We start from the raw sequence: 21,514 nt of genomic DNA, 5'->3' as shown, positions 1-21,514 counted from the left end.
ATTTGCCACGGAAGTTCTGGAGCTAGGCCCAGGGGAGAGGGGCTGAGCATCAACACTGACTGTAATTGATCACAGATTCTGTATGTCTGTTATAGTGAGTCATTTGTTTGTTTTATAGTGGCCTGTTCTACAGCATCTTCACAGACCAGTTGAAATGCAATCTTAGTGTGATTAATCTGGATCCTGAGATCAACCCTGAGGGATTCTGCATCCTCTTGGACTTCATGTACACATCTCGGCTTAATCTGAGGGAGGGCAACATCATGGCGGTGATGGCCACGGCTATGTACCTGCAGATGGAGCATGTTGTGGACACTTGCCGGAAGTTTATCAAGGCTAGGTGAGCTGCCACCTAGACTAGAGCCTTGGAGATGGAAGGAATCCGAAACCCTTGATAAAGCATGCATACGGAAAAAAATTATCCTCTATGATATGTCACAGCCTACATTTCCACTATTTTTGCACCTTTCTGCCTAACTCTTGTGCTTCAGGAAGACTTATTGCCGTCCAGATATACCCTATGCATTCCTGCCCACTATCGCTTGATGTGCCCTTTCCTCCCACCCATCCTGCAAGGCCAAGCTTGGATGCCAGCATCGCCCTCCATAGAGATTACGATCGCCACTCTTCCTCCCTCAGTGCTTCCTCTGTGTCCTGAGCCTCTGGCCTGCCCTTTAGACCTTCCATTTTAACTGTTTTGTGTATATGTTTGATTTCTCCTTTCAACTTCGATTATGCCAATTTACATTGATTATGCCCCACTTCCCCCACCAGACTGTGGGCTGATTTACTCATCTTTTATGTTGCGCTGCTCTTCCTCGGGACAACATTTATTAAATAAAACCAATTCACTGGGTCCAATCCCCTACCTGAGGGCTGATAAGACCTGACCATCATTTAGAGATAAGGAACCTGAGAACCAAAGAAGAGAAGAGCTTTGCTAAGTGGAACAGACTCAGAATGTGAATTCTTTAGAGCCATTTGATTCAGCTGCTCGAGGGTGATTGCATCCCTTCTCACTCACCCAGAAGGGTTTCCAGCCTCTCTCTCAACACCTCCAGGAGTGAGGAACTCAGTGTTCCCAGAGCCACACAGCCTGCCTTGCACAGTTAGAAAGCTCCTCTTTATGGCGAGTTGAAATCTGGCTCCCTCCTTCCCTCACTGGTTCTAGCTCTGTTAACTATGATCATGTTGAGCTGGCCTCTTTTTCACCCACATAATGTCCCTTCAAGTATATGCAACTAGAGCTCTTTTTCTCCTGTGAGTGATAATGGTGGCAAGATCATCATCACTGTCACTGGCAAGTACTTTGTCTGGATTAGGCCTTGTGCTTGGAGCAGATCACTTGCTCCAGTCACACAGCTGCTAAGTGGCACAGCTGGGACTGGAACCCAAGTCTGGCTACTTCATCATCAGAGCTTCCTGCTCTGGCATATGCTGCCTGTTCTCCCAGGTGAACTTCCCTGCAAACCCAGGCAGCATATTGGGCGACAGGGTATCAGATTGTCTATGACCCTGTGGATGTGTGGCACCAGCATCATATAAATTCTTCCCCCCATGAACCTCAAGTTTCCATGTGCAAAATGGAGACAAAGACACCTTTCTTCCTTGCAGGATTTTACATGGATGAAATGAGAAAAGGGCTCTGAAACTTTTATATTCTATAACCTGTGAAGAATTACAGGTTCACACACATACATACATATGTGACAGAAACACACAAAATCATATCTAAGCACACACAGCTTGTGTGGATAACTTACTTCCCTTCTCTGAGCCTAGTTTCCCCATCTGTGGGCTAGATTGCTAGGCTTCAACGTAAAAGCCCTGTAACTGCAAGTATTTCCCTGCTCCAGAGCCACATCCCTTACATCTTCCTGAACCAAGCACAAATGTGGTTATATACACCAGTGTCACTTGGAAAGTCATCTAAGAGTTCTGATCTGGAGGCCGATGTCTTTTTTTCCCCACAGTGAAGCAGAGATGGTTCCTGCCATCAAGCCACCCCGGGAAGAGTTCCTGAACAGCCGGATGCTGATGCCCCAAGACATCATGGCGTACCGGGGTCGGGAGGTGGTGGAGAGCAACCTGCCACTAAGGAACGTCACTGGGTGTGAGAGCAGAGCCTTTGCTCCCAGCCTGTACAGTGGCCTTTCTACGCCGCCAGCCTCTTACCCTGTGTATAGCCACCTCCCCGTCAGCAGCTTCTTCTTCTCTGATGAGGAGCTGCGGGATGCCCGGATGCCTGTGGCCAACCCCTTCCCCAAGGAGCGGGCCCTTCCCTGCGACAGTGCCAGGCCAGTCCCTGGTGAGTACAGCCGGCCAGCCATAGAGATCTCCCCCAGCGTCTGCCACAGCAACATCTACTCACCCAAGGAGGCAGCCCCAGAAGAGACACGGAGTGACATGCACTACAGTGTGGCTGACGGCCCCAAGCCTGCAGCCCCCTCAGCCCGGAATGCCCCATACTTCCCCTGTGACAAGGCCGGCAAGGAGGAAGAGAGGCCCTCCTCAGAGGATGAGATTGCCCTGCATTTCGAGCCCCCCAATGCACCCCTGAACCGGAAGGGTCTGGTTAGTCCACAGAGCCCCCAGAAGTCCGACTGCCAGCCCAACTCGCCCACAGAATCCTGTAGCAGCAAGAATGCATGCATCCTGCAGACCTCTGGCTCACCTGCAGCCAAGAGTCCCACTGACCCCAAAGCCTGCAACTGGAAGAAATACAAGTTCATCGTGCTCAACAGCCTCAATCAGAATGCCAAACCAGAGGGGCCTGAGCAGGCTGAGCTGGGCCGCCTCTCCCCTCGAGCTTACACTGCCCCACCAGCCTGCCAGCCTCCCATGGAGCCTGAGAACCTTGACCTCCAGTCCCCAACCAAACTCAGTGTCAGCGGGGAGGACTCCACCATCCCACAGGCCAGCCGGCTCAATAACATTGTCAACAGGTGCTGTGAGAGGCAGGCCAGGTCTGGGGTTGGTTTCCTGGGCAGGGTGCAGGGTCACCTCTTGGGATGGATGCAGGGGCTCTATTCTTTTCTTGCCTGAAATGCTCACCATATTAGAGGTGTGGAATAAGTGCCCATTTGATTTAGCCAAAGTAAGGAAGTATATTAAGCTTCAGTATATTTTTTCATAGCATGGGAGATAATTCCCATCTGTGGTAGTAGAGCTCTCCTTGAACCCCAAAGGCAGCTCCTATGGTCTCGGTATGGCTGGGCAATCTTCATACTTGACCTGGACTGAGCCAGGCTGTAGCCTGCAGTACTGAGTGGAAGAAACTAGGCCCAGGAGCAGGGTTTTGGCTCACTGTGGCCCCCATCAGTGATCTCTATGAATGTGCTGTTTAAAGGTAGACTTGAGGATTCCTGCAGTCCCAGATCCAGAGCAGACAGCTGAGCACAGGGTGCAGGGGCTGCCCTGGGGCCACGTGGAGTGCTTCACCCTGCTCCAGCTGCTGAGGCCCTCTCTCCTCCTGCCCGCAGGTCCCTGACAGGCTCCCCACGAAGCAGCAGTGAGAGCCACTCGCCACTCTACCTACACCCCCCCAAGTGCACGTCCTGTGGCTCTCAGTCCCCCCAGCATGCAGAGATGTGTCTGCACACCACGGGTCCCGCGTTCCCCGAGGAGATGGGCGAGACCCAGTCTGAGTACTCGGATTCCAGCTGTGGTGAGTCCCTTTCCCTCCCTCCCTTTGCCAGGGAGAAGGAAGGGCTCTGCCTTGGCTCTACGGGGTCTGTGTTTCCATTTTGTTCAGGCTGTTGCCACTGATTGGGAGAAACTCCTATTACAAGCCCGTTGGCACTTACGGTCACTGGCTGATTGCCCCACTCTTGACCAAATAGGGAACCAGGCTGACCAAAGCAGGTGTACAGCGTTAGAGTTAATCTAGAGTAACAGAGAATGACCAAACAGCCTTCCCAGCTTCATTCCAGCAAAGGCAGCCTGTGGGGCTGGCTAAAACCCTCAGAGCCTTCTCAGTCCTCTGAACCCAAACTGTTGGTACTGATCTGTGTCATGTTAGTCCAGCCCGCTAGGCTGGACATTCTATAAGGAGAAGCATCTAACCTTATGCACTCCTCTGCCTCCCATAGGTCCTGGAGAGTCTCTGGCATGGAGTAGGTGCTCAGTTAATGTTAGCTGAATTAGATTAGATGAGCTTATTTATTAAATTGAAGATTTTGGATAGTCCGTGATTGGCATCCCTGATTTTTTCCGAAGTCTAACTTGCCCCAGCTCTGGCTGTAGTAGGATAGTCCCCATTATGCCTAATCAGGAGTTAGCCACCATGACATGTCATTTTTTGATTTGTTGTAACAAAAGGAAGAAAACAGTTCTTTACACTGAGAGGTTTGGCACAGGGTCATGGACCTATAGTTGGGAGAGCAGGGACTGTCCCCTCCTGTCCCCTGGCATTTGCCTTCAGTCTGCATTCCAGTTCCTTTTCTCTGGGCCTCTGTTTCTGCTTCCGTCATCTCTGGTCTTCCAGTCTCACAGAAGTGTTTGGGAACCATGAAATCCAGATAAGTGCAAGGGTGACTATGTTCATCATTAATTCCTCCTTCACTGACCTCAGTATCATTTAAGTTGATTTGTATCTTATATTCCTATAATGCTTTGTGTTATACAGTATGCTCCTGTGAGGTAGGCAGGACAGGGACTTATCCTGATTTTGAAGATAGACACACAGACATAGACTTGGAGTGGTGAAGGGTCTTGCCCGAGGGCTTCTGTGTATGAATGTAAATAAAGCTATGAGCTGATAAGAGAAGTCAGTTCTCAGAGCTCTGGAGAGAAGAGCCTGCTGAGCTCTTCCTCAAGCTGCTGCAGGCCACGTGGTTCCCCTGTTGGTCTGGGTTTTCCTTCTGGACCTTAATATTTAAATAATATATCCTTTCTCCTCTGTAACTGAGACTCTAAATGCTAAGAAAAATAAAATCCCCAAGGCCATTTGCTCTGGGCTCCCATGAATGTTGGATGGGCCGGAGCTGGGGGTTCAACCTGGCACTGGGGGTGGCTACAGAGGAGAGAGGCCTTGGAGCCCGACCTCCCTTCCTTGTGCTGACTTTGGTGTCGCCCTCCCATCCTCCAACAGAGAATGGGGCCTTCTTCTGCAATGAGTGTGACTGCCGCTTCTCTGAGGAGGCCTCACTCAAGAGGCACACGCTGCAGACCCACAGTGACAAACCCTACAAGTGTGACCGCTGCCAGGCCTCCTTCCGCTACAAGGGCAACCTCGCCAGCCACAAGACCGTCCATACGGGTATGGCCCTGCCCCACCCCACCCGAGCTTGCCAGGGTCCCCCGGGACAGGATGGGAAAGGGATCCTAGAGAAAGCAGTTAGGGGCCTTGGCACTCTGTGTAGTGAGGCCGGGAGCAGGCCGGGCCTACCCCTGTCCTGTCTTTGCTTACAACTTGTCTGCTCACTGTCTTCTTTGTCTTCCTTGTGAGGCATGCTGTCCTGCTTCTCTCCCTCTGCTGGGGTCAGAAGTATTAATCCCGAGGTACAAGGGAAGAAACTAAGGTTCTAGAAACTGAGAAGTGAAGTCAATTCAGTCTTTGTAAAGCCAGGAAACAGCTAAAAGCCTCTTGATTTCCTCTAAGGGCTTATTCCTTATCAACTCACATTCCTTTACTGGGTAGCTTCTAATAACCTGATTCTTGTGCAAAGTTGACTCTCTCTTGGTATTTTAAATGGATCCATTATCCCAGAAATTTTCCATGAAGGAAGGCTCTCCACCCTTCTACTGGTTTCCCCTGCCTAAGCATCTACTCCAACTCAGGCCCCACCCCTCTTGCAAATGAATCCAGCTATAGTTGCCATGAGGGGAAAAATGTGTTTGTTCTCAAAGACAGAAACTAGAGCAGCCTGATTGGCTCCCCTCTGGAGAATGGGTTGATTACTGGATCAGTCTGATCCATGCGAAGAGCTAGAAGAGTCTTCCCAGGTCATCCTAAATTGCCCTTCAGAATCTGGAAGGGAAACTGAGGCCCAGAGAAGGACAGTGACATGTCCAGGCACCACATGTAAGCCTCATAACAGAGCCAGCTCCAAGAACCTCCTCCCCTGCTGCCCCGCTCCCATCATTTTCACTCCTCCCTGCCACCACCTGCCTCTTGGCCCTGGTGCCCAGCAAGGTGTACTGGTGTGTGAGGAGCTGGTATAACCCCAGCAGGCCCCTGGAGCCTCTCTGATGTAGTTGATGGGAAAGGAAGCTGAGGTGGCCCTGGGAAGGTTACTTTGCTTTGAGATCCAGGGACCAGGGACTGTGGAGACCTCCACGGAATATGGTCTTCCCTTCCCCTTTCTCTCGGAAATAGGTGAGAAACCTTACCGCTGTAACATCTGTGGGGCACAGTTCAACCGGCCAGCCAACCTGAAAACCCACACTCGAATTCACTCTGGAGAGAAGCCCTACAAATGCGAAACCTGCGGAGCAAGATTTGTGCAAGTGAGCAGGAGGTGTAGGGAAAGGGTCCCCCACCATCTGCATGCTGAGAAGGGGCTGTGGGGGTCTGTGGCCCACCTGACAGAGCCTCTCACCCTTTGCCCTCCCATCCAGGTGGCCCACCTCCGTGCCCACGTGCTCATCCACACTGGTGAGAAGCCCTATCCCTGTGAAATCTGCGGCACCCGTTTCCGGCACCTTCAGACTCTGAAGAGCCACCTGCGAATCCACACGGGAGAGAAGCCGTACCATGTATGGGAGCCTCTTGTGGCCACTGGCTGGCCTGGGAGGGGCAGGGAGGCAGAGGGGTGGGGCACACAACTGTCTGCTCCAAGGTGCTGTGAGAACTAATGGTGGTAAGATGTGGACTGGGGCCTGACTATCAAAGGCACTATACTTGACCTTGGGCTGGGTCTCAGTTTGCTCATCTTTAAAGAAGTGGTACTGGACTAGCTGATTTGGGCCTTAGGAAAGGGGTCTGGACTATGGATACATAGATTTTGGAGTCAATCATGTTTTCCACAAATACTGAGGCCTTACAACATGCCCCTTCACTGGGCTAGGTGTCTTAAGAGGATCTAAGGTGTTTGAGCTAAGCCATAGGAGTAGAAGGAGAACCACAAGAATATGATATATTTAAAAAACAAACAGATAAATAATTTCAAGAAGGAGCAGGTGGCTAGCTGCATAGCACAATACCGGGAATAGGGTCATTTAAATTGTATTGTTCTAGACCAGGTCTTAGCAGACTATGGCTTGTGGACTAATTTTTTTGACATTCTCTGAGATAAGAATGGTTTTACGTTTTTAAATGGCTAAAAAATTTTTAAAAAATACTTTTTATGACATGTGCAAATTATATAAAATTTACTTTCCAATGTCCATAAATAGATTTATTAGGACACAACACACATATTTGTTTACATACTGTCTATGGGTGCTTTCACATGACAACTGCAAAATTATAATTGTAAAACATTTACTAAGTGGCTCTTTATAGAAATAGTCTGCTGATCTCTGCTGCAGAGAGGAAAGATACTGACTGGGCAGGGGGTTGCCTGGGTTCTTACTCTGACTTTTATAGTAACCCTTCCTAGGATCTTGGGCAAGCCCTGACCCTCTCACGAGACCACCGTTTTCTTTCTCTATAAAATGATGGGGCTGCTATAGATCAGCGGTTCTCAAACTGCTCTTTCAGTCGTTGAGGTTCCGCAGCCCCTCAGGGCCAGACTTGACTGTGGCTACAGCCTCTTTTACTTTTCAATTTTCCATTTAATTTAAGAGTCCAGTAGCTTTAAGCATGGAAACCACTGTTAGAGACGATGCCAACTTTGATGAGATTATGGCATCGCTCTAGGTTCTGATGGGCACAAGAAGGCATCAGTGAACGCTTAACCTATATCACAAATGTCAACCTGCCCAGTGAAGTTACTTTTATTCACCTGGTTAGCAATCCTTGAGTGAATATCTTTTTACTTGCTTTTTGTTCTTGGACAAATTAGTTACCCTTTCAGTACCTTACTTTCCTTATCTGTGCAATGAGCCTGATAACAGTACCCACCTCATGGAGTTGTTGCATTCAGCTAACAAATTCACCCTAGTGTCAAAATAGCGCTTGGCTCATAGTAAGATTACAGGAAGTATTTGCTCTTATAATTATTTGCTAGAAATTTAGATGCACAGAATGTCAGAGATAAGAGTGATCTTGAGAGTCTGTTGACTCACTCCTTTCTAGAAGGGAAAGCCAAGACCCCAAGAGAGAAATGACATCCTTGGGTGGGCAAGAGCATGAGCAACACTTTGGAAAGAGGGAGAGACGTTTACACAAAGCTTACTTGTCCCTTAGCAGAAGCCTCAGAACATGGGTTCTTAACCTGGCCTTCAAGAGGGAAGAGCTTCCCTGATCCTTCACAGGGCGGAATCTCCTTTTCTGGGTCTTTGAGCAATGACACGTTCCTTGGGTTGATGGCCACTAACAGTCTGCCTCTGATTTGCCTTCAGTGCGAGAAGTGTAACCTGCATTTTCGCCACAAAAGTCAGCTGCGTCTTCACTTGCGCCAGAAGCACGGCGCCATCACCAACACCAAGGTGCAATACCGTGTGTCCGCCACCGACCTGCCCCCGGAGCTCCCCAAAGCCTGCTGAAGCATGGAGTGTTGATGCTTTCCATTCGAGTCCCTTCTCAGAATCTACCCAAAGGATACTGTAACACTTTACAACGTTCATCCCACGACGTAGTGCCTCTTTCATCCACTAGTGCAAAACATAGCGGGGGCGGGGGCGGGGGAGGGGCGTGGGGACGGGGAGCCAGAGCAGCTCCCCTTCCCCCACTGCCATAAAACATTACGAAATAATATTGCTTCTTCTCCTATGTGTAAGGCAAACCATGTCAGCAAAAGGCAAAATCATTTTCTGTATCCAAGCGGGGGAGTATGCAAAAGTTCTGACTTGACTTAGTCTGCAAAATGAGGAATGTATATGTTTTGTGGGAACAGATGTTTCTTTTGTATGTAAATGTGCATTCTTTTAAAAGAAGAGACTTCAGTATGTTATCAAAGAGAGGGCTTTAATTTTTTTAACCAAAGGTGAAGGAATATATGGCAGAGTTGTAAATATATAAATATATATATATATAAAATAAATATATATAAACCTAAAAAAGATATATTAAAAATATAAAACTGAGTTAAAGGCTCGATTTTGTATCTGCAGGCAGACACGGATCTGAGAATCTTTATTGAGAAAGAGCACTTAAGAGACTATTTTAAGTATTGCATCTGTATAAGTAAGAAAATATTTTGTCTAAAATGCCTCAGTGTATTTGTATTTTTTTGCAAGTGAAGGTTTACAATTTACAAAGTGTGTATTAAAAAAAACAAAAAGAACAAAAAAAGCTGCCGAAGGAAAAATGTGTAGTTTTGTTCTAGTTTTTGGTTTGTATATACCTGTACAACGTGTCCTACGGTGCCTTTTTTCATGGAAGTTTTCAGCGATGGACGAGCGCGCCATCCCTTTTTGAAGTGTAGGCAGACACAGGGATTTGAATCGTCACTAACTAAGCTCTCTTTGGGAATGTTTGTCTCATCACATTCTGCGTCGTGCTTGTGTATAACTACTCCGGAGACAGGGTTTGGCTGTGTCTAAACTGCATTACCACGTTGTAAAATATAGCTGTACAAATACAAGAATAAAATGTTGAAAAGTCAAGTCTGTTTGTTCCAGAGGTCTTTGCTCATGTTGGAATTGGGACTTGAATGCGTCTGGTTTCCTCAGCTCTTAACCTAGTGGGGAGGGCTCACAGAGGGCAGCGGCTGCTGCTCGGAAAGGTGGAGGCCGGGGCTGGCCTCTGCTAGCTGAGCGTGAGCCACCTTGGGCTCCGGGCACCGGGATGGCTTGTGGACTCCAGACCCTGTTCATCAGGAGCTCAGGTCGGGGGATTTGGGATGGACTGCTCACCTTTATTTCTGGCTATTCCCTCCTCCAATTGTTTTTTCCCTCAGAGCTCTAAGCTGAGATTTTAATGACTTCAGTTCTAGCCCTGCTTAAACAGGTGTGTGAATTTACCTATTCTAGGCCTTGGAGAATTTACCCATTCTCTGCATCAAGAAAGCTCATCTTTCCTCCTGACTTCCTAAATAATCTCTCTCTGCTGGGGTACCGGGGTCACTGTGAAGGAGCTCTGGCCCCATCATGTTTCTTAACCCTGGTGTGGAACTAGTTGGTATCTGCTGGGCGGTTGACAACACACCTATAGAATCAGGAACTTTATGAATGGCTATTAACCAAGCAAACCTCTATCCTTGCAGAAGTGCTCTTTGTGCAAGGGACCCTATGGTGAGAGTCAGCCACCTCCCACTGTGAGACTTGGACAAACTATGTCCCCTCTGGGTCCCCTTCCCAGCCTGTCCATGAGAGGATTGGATTAACTAACTCATGTATGATTCCATTATTCAGACATAAGTTGATGCTAGCTTGCTTTGGCACCCAATATTATTTTACCTCAAAAAACCCCAAGCATCAAGTTTGATTAACAAGACCTAAGAACGGTGAGGACAAGTGTGGTCCTGGCCCTGGCCCAGAATAGGAAGCCTGCACCTCCCTGCTTCCTGTTCGTGGGTGACTGTCGGCAGGGATGTGAAGCCAAGCCCTTCCTGGGCCCTGAGGCCACAGGGTGGACACTGGTGTCCCTCAGCAGTACCTTTGCAGCAGGCTCTGAGCACGTGCTGGGAAGCTTCTGGGAGCTGACCACCTGAAGCCCCAGAGAGCACCTCAGAAAGTCCCAACACCGTCTGCCAGCCGCATGGCCTTTCAGCTCAGGTTTCCTTTGAAAGTGACTTTAAAGGACTTCCCAGCTCGAGGCCTCAATTCACCCTGCTCTTTGAAAAGGGAGAAAATGATCCCTCTGCTCCCATAGAAACTTGGCAAAAGAGCTTACAAAACAGACAGCTCCAGGAATGACAGGTCACAGGCCTGGGGAAGGCTGGCCCCAGGGCTCCTTTTGCTCCCTGAGGGCCTCTGAGTTTGTTTATGTATCATTACTGTTTAATAGAGAGACTAGGAGGCCCCAGGGTGGACAGTGTGGGTGGTGTTCAAGTTCAAACAAAAGGGAAGATCAAAGAGTGAGTAACTGCAGCCAGTTGATGATCAATAATAAGTAAAAAGCAAACATCTCTAAACAGAGAAGCTAGGGCAAAGGGAATATGGAATTTTTAATACAAAAGAGAGCTTGATGTGAATGCACAAATACGTAACTTATGAAACAGGGGCCCATGATGTTCTCTGTATTGTGAGAATTTTAGGGGAAAGACTTTTGGGGACCAGGTTGGTTGGTGGGGGTTAGACTGGAGAGACTGGGTGTTTGCCGTCGAGCCGAGCTACGAACTAGAAGGGATGGGACAGTAAAGATCACCTAGTTCAAACCTGTCATTGACCCCAAGGACAGAGATAGGTGAGGTAAAGAAACTTGCCTCCTGTCACTCAGCACCCCAGGGCTAGGATCAGAGAGCAGGCTTCTGCTCCTTACGGCAGCTGGCAGCCCCGAGGGAAGGCAGAACAGGCACAAATGTTCCCCTTTTAGAAATGAGGACTCTGAGGCAGGGACTCACAGGTCCAAGGTCACACAGCCACAAAGTGGCCAACTAGTGTGAATTCACACAACTGGTAGTCGGTAGAATGTCAATCAATTTCCTGCCTTGGGAAAAATGAGCTCCTCCTTTTGGAAACTAAGTTCCATTGTCTCTGTGTCCCTCAGTAATAATTTTATTTAACAGTGATAAGAATATCTTGCATTTGTGATTGCTTATGATTTTAAAGCACCTTTGTATCCATGATCACATTCAGTTCTCATGACCACCCAGAGTTCAGGGTACGGGGGCGGAAACCACACACCCACTGCAGAAACTCCAGGATCACAGCAGTGCCCCAAGAGTTCCATCCGAGCCAGGGGCCCATAATAACATCAAGCTGCACCGGTCCACAGAATTTTCCAAAAGAAACTACTTTGGCCTCAGCCCCTGCTGAAGAGTCAGAGCTGGGGCAGCCACGGTCCATAACACATGACCTGTCCTCCCAACCACTGATTTGTCTGAGGATGGATGTGGGAACCAGGGCCAAGCCACCCAGGCAGGCCTCAGCCTTCATGGATGTATGGTGCTGCCTGAACAGGGAGCACCAATAAGTCACACCTCTGGGATTCTGCGTCCCGGGAATTGAGTGAAATATGGAAACAACCAGCCAGTGTTTCTCAAACTTTAGTCATTTGTGAATTGCCTTCATGATCCTGAAATAGCATCATACCCTGAATATTTATGTGCTATTTTTCTTTAACTCACTACTTTTTAGGTATGCTTTTTCCCCAAATATAAATTAAAACAAATACTTAGCTTTCAAAATAAAAATGTTCCCTCATGTGCCTTTAGAAACTGTCTCTTGTTAATACCAGAGACGTTCTTTAGAAAACACTAAGAGAACTGTAATGGGGAGGAGAGGCAGAGAGGCAGAGAGATGCAGACCACGGGAGAGTATCTGAGAGGCATCAACAGCACAGCGTTGGAGTGAAGTCCCTGGAAGAGGCTTAGGATGAGTGTGACCTTGAGTACCAGGTTCTATGGAGCTTGTCATTGACTGAAGGTTTTTTAGATTTCTAGAAGATTCCATTCCTCTTATAACCACTTTATAATAAGGTTGCTACACCACCCACCATTAGTGGACTGCTCTGTGTGAGTCCATTTCCTAGAAACGAAAGAGCACAATTTATGCATGTGCCCAGGCCTCTGCAACATCTGCCATTAAGAAGATCTCTTAGATTGGGTCCAGGCTTCTCACTAGTGGAGGCATGCCCTCATCTCTCTGAGGTAAGATGCAGAAAGTGGTCTACTCACAATACCATAACCACTTGGAAAGACACTGCTCCTCCAAGCCCCATAACAGTGACAGGAGGCTTCCAAGAGGCATGCAGGAGCCCACTCTGCCATGGGCTCAGTGTCCAGCACACGAAATGTAGTGTCCATGGTCACACAGCTTCACTGGAGGAGAAAGCTTCAGTGATAACTAAGGGAATGACCTTCTAGACAGGCAGGTGCTTCAGCAGGAGGGCCTTGGACACTAGGAAGGGGATCCAGGGGGGCCTGGAGCCCATGAGGTACAATATAGCCCCCCAACCCTTGGGGTCTAGCTCTCTCAATTAATAAGTCTGACTCATTTAATCCCAAATGATGGGCTTTTCAGAATATCGAAGATGAGTTTCCTGAGTCTCTCCCTCCCTTGACACCTTACACAGTCAGCTTGGTTAAATAACAAGACATGCTTCAAGTCAGAATCACAAAATCATGACTGGAGGAGCTTTATTGAATATGATCCTATATTCTACAGGTGAAGAAACCAGACCCAGAAGGGAAAGGGGACATGCCTAAGGGCCACATGAAGAATTTTTACCAAAGAGGTCTCCTGACCCCCAATTTGGTTTGTAACATCATACCAGGCTTCAAGGAGTGGACTGTCCATTTGGGAAAACAAAACATAGATCAGTGTATGGAAGAAAAATCACAAAGACACATGAAGATACAACATTATAGCTAATAAGTGACATTCCTGAGGACTCAGTGGCTCTGTACAAGGGTATGCTCAGAATGGCAAACTGCTCTGTTAGAGCTGTCCCCAGCAGACAGCCTGCTGAGCTAGTGGCCTGTGCAGAAACCTCTCAGGGCTCTTAAGCATCTCCCTCCTTTCTGTGGGACTGCAGTGCCTCCTTCTGTCTGGAAAGGACTGTCCTCCTTGATGCCACCATAGGAGCCATCTCTGGAGGAGGCTGCTTGCGAGGCTGCTGTGACAAAGCGTCACAAACTGAGTGGCGCAGACAACAGACATGTATTGTCCCACAGTTCTGTAGATTAGAAGTCTGAGATCCAGGGCTGGGCAGGGTTGGTTTCTTCTGAAGGCTGTGAAGAAGCCAGTCTCCTCCCCTAGCTTCTGCACTTTGCTGCAGTCCTTGGCATCCCCGTGCTTGGAGGGGCATCACCTTGGTTTGTCTTCATGTTCGTGTGGTACTGCCCTGTGTGTGTGTCTCTGTGTCCAAACTTCCCCTTCTGCATGGACACCAATCAAATTGGAGTAGGGCCACCATAATGACCTCGTCTTAACTAATTACATCCTCAACAACCCTATTTCCAATCAGGCCACATTCTGCAGTCCTGGGGCTTAGAATTTCAACACGTAAATCTGGGGGGAAAAAATCCAACCCATGACAGGGATTGTTTGTGGGAGGAGGGAACTCTTGGAAGGGGCACCCTCCTCACCTCTTCTTTGCACTTTCCGCCTGCTGCCAAAGGTGAAGGGAACTGAGACTTGGAGGGTGTTCTCAATGCCAGGCACTGGGCTTTGTGCCCATGGTTCCAGGCAGCATCACAACAACCTACTGAGGGGACTTCTTGATCTCTTACAGATGAGGGGAGTACACCGCAGAGGCCGGGACATGTGGCTGAGGCTGGGTGTGTTTCTCTTTCCCTTCCAACCAAGTGTCTTTCAATGGTGGGCCTCACTTCTGAAGAGCATAAGGAACAAGGTGACTATGCTCAGTGAGGAACCACAGTTTGGTTATGCAGAAGGGAGAAGAATGTAGATCCACATGGGTCTCTGTGGAATAGGAATTACCAGCCAGTGTGCCAGACCATCACAGGTTTGAGAAAAGCCCCTGAACAGCACTGGAGACCATTACAGGTCATTGTATTTTGAAAAGTCACAGAGTTTGCATTTCCCCTGGTGACAATCAAATCCAGCAGCTCTCTGCTATGAGAAACACTTAACCGCGCTGCTGCCTGCTCCCCAGGTGACACTCATGTGCATCCAGAAGTGACCATCTCCAGTCTAACCCAACCCCTTCATCACACATAACGGAAGCCAAATGACGTTAAGCAAAGACATTGTATAAGGACTAGGACACAGGTCTCCAAATACCGAAATCAGTGCTCTTTCCACTAAAATCACTGCCTTACACTACCTTGATTTTCTATTTCCAGAAACCTTAGTGCAGCCCCTAAATGACTGCCTTCTTCATCTATCTAATCACTTCTTTGGTGTAACCCTAGGGCACAAAACTTAGACAAATGGGTAGGAATTGTAAAAAGTCAGAAATCAGCTGGATAAAATAATTTCCAAACAGATGCTTATGGGTGGAGTGGGCTTTGGGTGGGCACCCAAGCTCATCCCTGAGGTGATTAAGCAGATGCTAGGTAAGTTGGCAGTGAAGTTCACTTGGGGGAGGGTTGGACTAAATGACTCTAAGGTCCCTTGCAGGCAAGAGAGTCTCTAAGGTCCTATCCCATTTAGAAACTGGTTTTGATCACGGGAAGAGGTCTGAAGAATGGTGTGCTATGAATCTCAAGAGAGAAGGCATGGTCACGTGAGTCTGGGGCCATTTTGTGTATGGGTGGAGCTCCGGCACCCCTGGGCTGAACTGCATTCAGGGCAGCTTGCGGTTCTCTCTTTTTCCAGCACAGCCTGGCTTGGGGTTTAACATACATTTCCTGATAGTGGAACTCTACTCACCTCCCACTGTTTCTACCCGGTGTTCACACCTTTCAGTCACATGGAGAAACGCATCCGTCATTCCCCAAACATACCAGGCTTTGTCTTTGCATAGATCGTGCCCTCTGCTTAACATGGCCTTTTCCTCTTTCTACTTCCCTCCCACTCCGACCATGGCAACTTCTTCAGACCAGCCATCCATGAATTTCTTTAGCCTGGAAAACTGTGAGAATTTGTGCAGGTCTGTTGAGTGATGGAGTGAGAAAGTTAGTGTGTGATTAAGGGTTCCAGTTGGTTTTGTAATAACTTCTTGGGCGCCTGGATTTTATGCAGTTCTAGAAAATGGCCACAAGGTGGCAGGGTAGACCCAGCAGTGAGGCCTACAGGTGCTGCTCTGGTTCCAGGGAAGGTGTAGATGGGGTCTGTTATTTTTTCCAGTTGGCTTCCTGTGCCCTTGTGCCTATTTCCTTCGTATAACCCTTTTCTTCATCTCAGGGAAGCCATCCAATGGAATTGGCTGGTGGCCTACAGGGTGTGATTTGAGGTCCTCGTGCCTCTAAATCAGAGACCTAATTGGGTATGAAAATTTCCACCCTGAAAGTCATTCTGTTGAGTTTCAGGCTTGCGATTCAACCTGGAAATGATGCCCTCATATCTTAATCGTCAGTCAAAGGAGGTCAGTTCTTAAAAGAAACCTGGACAGAGGCAGGGTCTCATGAGATGACATTAATAATAAGTACAACTTTACAGATCACTCTGGGCTTTCTTTTCTGAGAGTGCACTTAATCCTCATCATGATCTTGCCAAATTAAGGAGGAAACAATCCCTTTTGGTAGATGAAGAAACTGAGGTTCAGGGAGGAGAGCCTGAGAGCACGTGGCTAGTAAGCAGCAGGGCTGGGAATGAAATGTCTCCCTTCCTTGCAGTGGGGGCTCAGCTAGCCAGCACCACAACCAAGATATGCTCCTGTCCCCTCACCACAGAGCTCCCAGTGCTACCCCTACTTAGTCATTCTCCTCCCTCCCTTCATCCCTAACCCTTGGCAACCACTTTTCTGGTCTTCATCTGTATAATTTTGCTATTTTGAAACTTTTCTATAAATAGAATATAATAATAACAACATAACATCATGGAATAATAATAATAAGTAACATTTATTGAGCATTCACTATGTGCCTGGAATTGTTTTCACCTCTGTATATATCATCAGTGCTCTCAACAACCATTGCAATGGCCTTTATTATTACTCCTACATTATAGATCTGGAGACTGAGATGAATCACCCAATTATATATCAAGTAATTGGCAGAGATAAGATTAAAATCCAAATCTGGCTCTAGAGTCTGAGGCTTTATTTATAATGTTATAGTATCTCTCCGAATAGTTTAAATGTAAACTTTTTAAAGCTAAATGCAGTAACACATAAACAATGGTAGCCTTAGGAAATGTCATATGATTGGTAACATGCAGGCCACATGCTCTCAAGACAACTCAGTGAAGTTAAAAATAAGTAATAAACAGGGTACTGGAAAAATTCCATTTCTCTACAAATCTAAAAAATGTTTACCTCTAAACAAGTTGTGGGTTAGAGAAAAGGGTAGAAAGAGATCCGAGGGTTCACCTATATGTCATACTCACTGGAGGTGCGATTGTTTCCAAGCTAAGAACAAAGGCTGTACTAGGCCACCCCAGGCTCGGTCCAGGTAGGCAGGGATGGTGTCTGGGCGTCCCCAAAGCCTCAGAGCCTCATCTGACACTCCAGGTTATTGGAAGAGCCAATAACTGCTCACTAATGGATTAAAAAGCAGACCCCATGGTGAACACTGCTTCGATTCCCTGGGATCCCTAAGTACAGACAAGGCTGGAAGTAGCCGCAAGCCACTGGAAACAAAGGGGCTCCAAGCAGGGGCAGAGGAGTGTGGAAATGGTAAAGCCAGGGGAGGATATCTGCATTAGGGTCAGTAGGAGCTCTTTGCTTCTCATGGGGCCTTCAGACCCCACAGGCTCAGAGTGAACGGGACTGGCGCAGTCAACACTTTTGAAAGCTGGAAACAGAAAACTGATGCTCAGGGCAAGAAAGTGACTGATTCAGAATTATTACAAGTCTGAGACAAGAACCTGCGGCAACTGGCTCTCCATCTGCCAGCACAGTAGACCCTTGACGTTGCCCGATAATATTTGCCTGGACTTCCAGGAATCCCCCACATCAGAATTCAGAAAAGTTTGCAAAGGCTTTCTGGCTTTTATTGGAATCACATTTAGAGAGAATCGTGGGGTACGAAAACATGGCCTCACACCACAACATGAACTTTTTCATTTTTTACTAAAGTTTCCTTCTGTTGACAATCAATTTTCATGCACAGGTAGCACACGCAGGTCCCAGAGAGGTGCTGCTGCAGACATGGCAGCTGCCGCTGGCCTGAGCGGCTCACACAGGCTCAAACCAGGCTCTGTGCCTCATAAACCATTACGTGCCAAACTGAAATAGACCAATGCTATATCACATTTTTTTTACATTATAGATATTATAAACCATTAAGATCCATTTTTAATGAAATGAATTCTATAATCAAATACATTATAAATTTTAAACAATGGCAGCCTGACCCAAAATATGAAGGGCAAGAAGAGGTGGGGGGTGAAGAGAATGTGGAATTTTCATTTATTTGTTAGTATATTTTTGTATTGTTTGAAATTCTAAATGAGTTTATTACTTTTAAAACTGGACCTAGGAAAGACTTCAGTGGATAAATGCACATCCTCAGTGGGCCAGACTGTTTGGGTCCAAACTCTGGAATTGTCACTTATTAACTATGTGACCATCAGTAAATAACTTAGCCTTTCCCACACCTCAATTTCCTCATATGTCCAATGGGGATAATAATTACAGCACCAACTGCATAGAGTTCTTGTGTGCTTAAATGAATTGAATTTAGACAAACTCATGATTCAGAGTAAGCACACTATCACTATTAACTTTTATTATAATCAAGATTTAATAGGCTCTTCTTCACAGCTAGTTTTTAAAATGAGCAGCAAATGACCTGCTATTTCTTTGTCCAGGTCCTGGTGCCTCCAGAGCCAGGTTGCAGCATCTGCTATTTCTTGCATCACGTACAGTCTCTTGGAGGAACGACCCGGTCTCCCACATGGACATGGCAGCTACCCGTGTTGGTGGTGCACTCTGACCAGTTTCCTTTAATAGGTCCCCTTGGACATTGAAAGATTCTGGACTGAATTGCAGAGTCTCCTCACCATCTTACACTTGGCTTAATTGCCTTGTAGGTAGCAACACAGATTAAGTAACCCTTAACGCCTTTTACTACCTCAGTTTCTACTTTACCATCATAGAATTTACTCTCTACTATGTTAGTTTCAAATTCCTTCTCTCTTCTGCTTATCAGCATAAATCCGCATTAAGATTTTCCTGTCCTCCTATATCATCTTTTAAAACCTAGGTAAGCGATTTCAGGGAATTTGGTGGGTATCCCATCAGAGGGTCCTTTCATTTGACAAATGCAGATGTGCTAATGCATATTAATAAGCTTTAGCAGATCTATTTCTTGTTCACATGAACTTCGCTGGATATATGGCCCATAGAAGCTTTATTGACAATATACAATCAATAAAAACATTTAGTATTCATAATCTGAGTATAACTGCTTTCCAGTACAAATACTGTCAACTACTTACTTCCTGATTTTCTCATGACATGTAATCCAGTAGGTCTCAGTTAGCAGTGCACAACAGAATTCTCTATGGAATGAAAGTTCTTCCCACCCATCCTGCAGAGGGCTCTGGATTTTCAAGAAGCTAGATGGATCAGAATCCAGGGCTGGAGTGACATGAGAACAGTCAGAGAGCAGGGGCTTTAAATGGCCCATTATCCATATGCAAATCTTATCTCACACCTCAGGCTTAAAACAATTCAGTGATTCCACATCTCCTAAGACAAAATGTTAATTCTTTGCATGACATTTCAAAATCCTTCGTAAACAGGAGCTAGAGGATATTATGCTCAGTGAGATAAGCCAGACGGAGAAAGACAAGTACCAAATGATTTCACTCATCTGTGGAGCATAAGAACAAAGCAAAAACTGAAGGAACAAAACAGCAGCAGACTCACAGACCCAAGAATGGACTAACAGTTGCCAAAGGGAAAGGGTCTGGGTCAGGGCAGAGGGGTGGGGTGGGGGGAGAGGGGGAAGGGAGGGAGAAGGGGAATAAGAGGCATTATGATTAGCACATGTAATGTAGGGGGTGCATGGGGAAGGCGGTATAGCACAGAAAAGACAAATAGTGACTCTACAGCATCTTACTATGCTGATGGACAGTGGCTGTCATGGGGTATGCGATGGGGACTTGATAATGGGGGAATCTAGTAACCATAATGTTACTCATGTAATTGTATATTAATGACACCAAAATTCAAAAAAGAGAGAGAGAGAAGAAAAAGAGGAAAAAAGGAAAAATAAATAAAAAATAGGAAAATGAAAAAAAAATCCTTCATAAACAGTAACTTGAAAAGATATCTGTACCCCCATGTTCACTACAGCTTTATTTACAATAGTGGAGACATGGAAACAACCTAGGTGTCCATCACCAAATGAATGGATAGAGAAATTGTGGTATATATACACAATGGAGTATTACTCAACCATAAAAAATAAAGAAGTCTGGCCATTTATTACAGCATAGATGGACTCTGAAGGCATTAGCTAAGTGAAACAAGTCAGAGAAAGACAGATACTCTATATCTGGAACATAAAGACAGAAAAACCCAAAGTCATAGAAAAAGGGATCCCATTTGTGGTTCCCAGAAGCAGAGGTGGGAGGGATGGGGGGAGGGGGAAATAGGAGGAAGTGGTTGACAGGTACAACCTTCCTGTTATATCACATAACACACGTACAGCATGACTATAGTTAAAAGTGCTATATGATATATATGAAAGTTGTTAAGATAGTAATGCCTAGGAGTTCTTATCAGAAGGAAAACAATTCCTTTCTTTTCTTTTTTTTGTTTTCTTCCTTTATATGAGAGGATGGATGCTAACCAAACTTAGAGTAGTAATCATTCCACAATATATGCAATCAAACCATTATGCTGTACACCTTAAACTTATATAGTGATGTATGTCAATTCTACTTCAACAAAACTGGACAAAATTTTTTAAGTTTTCAAAAAATAAATTCTTTCATAACCCAGATTCCACATGTCTCTCAGGTCTCAACCCTTATTACTTCTCTCTGTGATCCAGATGTACTAAATGATATGGAGCTTTAAGACTGATTCTAGAGTGTATGATTCTTGAAGTCTTTGCCATCGCTGCTCCTGCTTAGAATACATTTATCTCCCTTCTCTGTTAAGCTATCAATTGCTCATTGATGTTTATTCATGCATCGCCCCTTCTGGAAGCTTCCTGTAATTATGTAGAAACTTCTTTTCAGTATCCAAAAACATTGTGTGCTCAGAGGAAAAAATTTGGTAGTGTTGCAGAGGAAAAAGAAATGTGACAACTTTAATATTAAGGCAAGACAGGAAAGGATTTAATAAGTTTGAGGTTGAGTTGGATACGCCAAAAGAGAGATGCTTCAAGAAAACATGTCTGGCATTCTTTTTGGCCTGCAACATTGAAGTCAATTGGTAGTTTGTCCCAAAGAGTTTTGGGTGCTACATCTGAAAGATTCTATGAATACTCAAAGTTCTGTCCATTATACACAGGTAGCCCCTGCTTTTCAAAAGTTCAGTTACCCCACTTCACTCTGACAAAAGACCTATCTTAGTGCCTGTTTTTGCCAACTGACAGAAATCTGAAGAGGATTTTCATTTGTTCCAGACAAAGGCAAAGGGTGAAAATTGCACATAGCATTTGTTTTGCAGCAAGCTAAGGCAGGGTGCCTCTGGCCCAGTGAGAGCACTACCCTGCCCAGTGAGAGCGCCCCCCACCCAGTGAGAGTGACCGCAGCCCAGGCTCCTTCCCAGGCATCCATACTCAACATCTCAGCATAAGGTGGCTAGAGCTTAACTGTGTCTGTGAGCATCTGT

The 21,514-nt window shown here is 46.4% G+C and overlaps 1 protein-coding gene across 5 annotated transcripts in view; it reads left to right on the top strand.

Moving 5' to 3' along the window:
• Nucleotides 1–9,654, top strand: part of BCL6 (BCL6 transcription repressor) — a 47,897-nt gene extending 38,243 nt beyond the window's left edge. For all 5 annotated transcript variants that reach the window (XM_057501023.1, XM_036875318.2, XM_036875320.2 and 2 more), the window contains 7 exons: nucleotides 119–340; nucleotides 1,974–2,945; nucleotides 3,483–3,667; nucleotides 5,093–5,260; nucleotides 6,320–6,450; nucleotides 6,562–6,699; nucleotides 8,449–9,654. In XM_057501023.1, the coding sequence (XP_057357006.1) occupies nucleotides 119–340; nucleotides 1,974–2,945; nucleotides 3,483–3,667; nucleotides 5,093–5,260; nucleotides 6,320–6,450; nucleotides 6,562–6,699; nucleotides 8,449–8,592 (1,960 nt within the window). In that variant the 3' untranslated portion in view covers nucleotides 8,593–9,654. The remainder of the gene's footprint in view (nucleotides 1–118; nucleotides 341–1,973; nucleotides 2,946–3,482; nucleotides 3,668–5,092; nucleotides 5,261–6,319; nucleotides 6,451–6,561; nucleotides 6,700–8,448) is intronic.
• Nucleotides 9,655–21,514: the final 11,860 nt, after the last annotated feature.

Source organism: Manis pentadactyla, chromosome 1 (genome assembly GCF_030020395.1).
Source record: "Manis pentadactyla isolate mManPen7 chromosome 1, mManPen7.hap1, whole genome shotgun sequence".
Taxonomy (NCBI): domain Eukaryota; kingdom Metazoa; phylum Chordata; class Mammalia; order Pholidota; family Manidae; genus Manis; species Manis pentadactyla.
The sequence above is the reverse complement of the archived record's forward strand: the minus strand, read 5'-3'. Positions and strand labels throughout refer to the sequence as shown.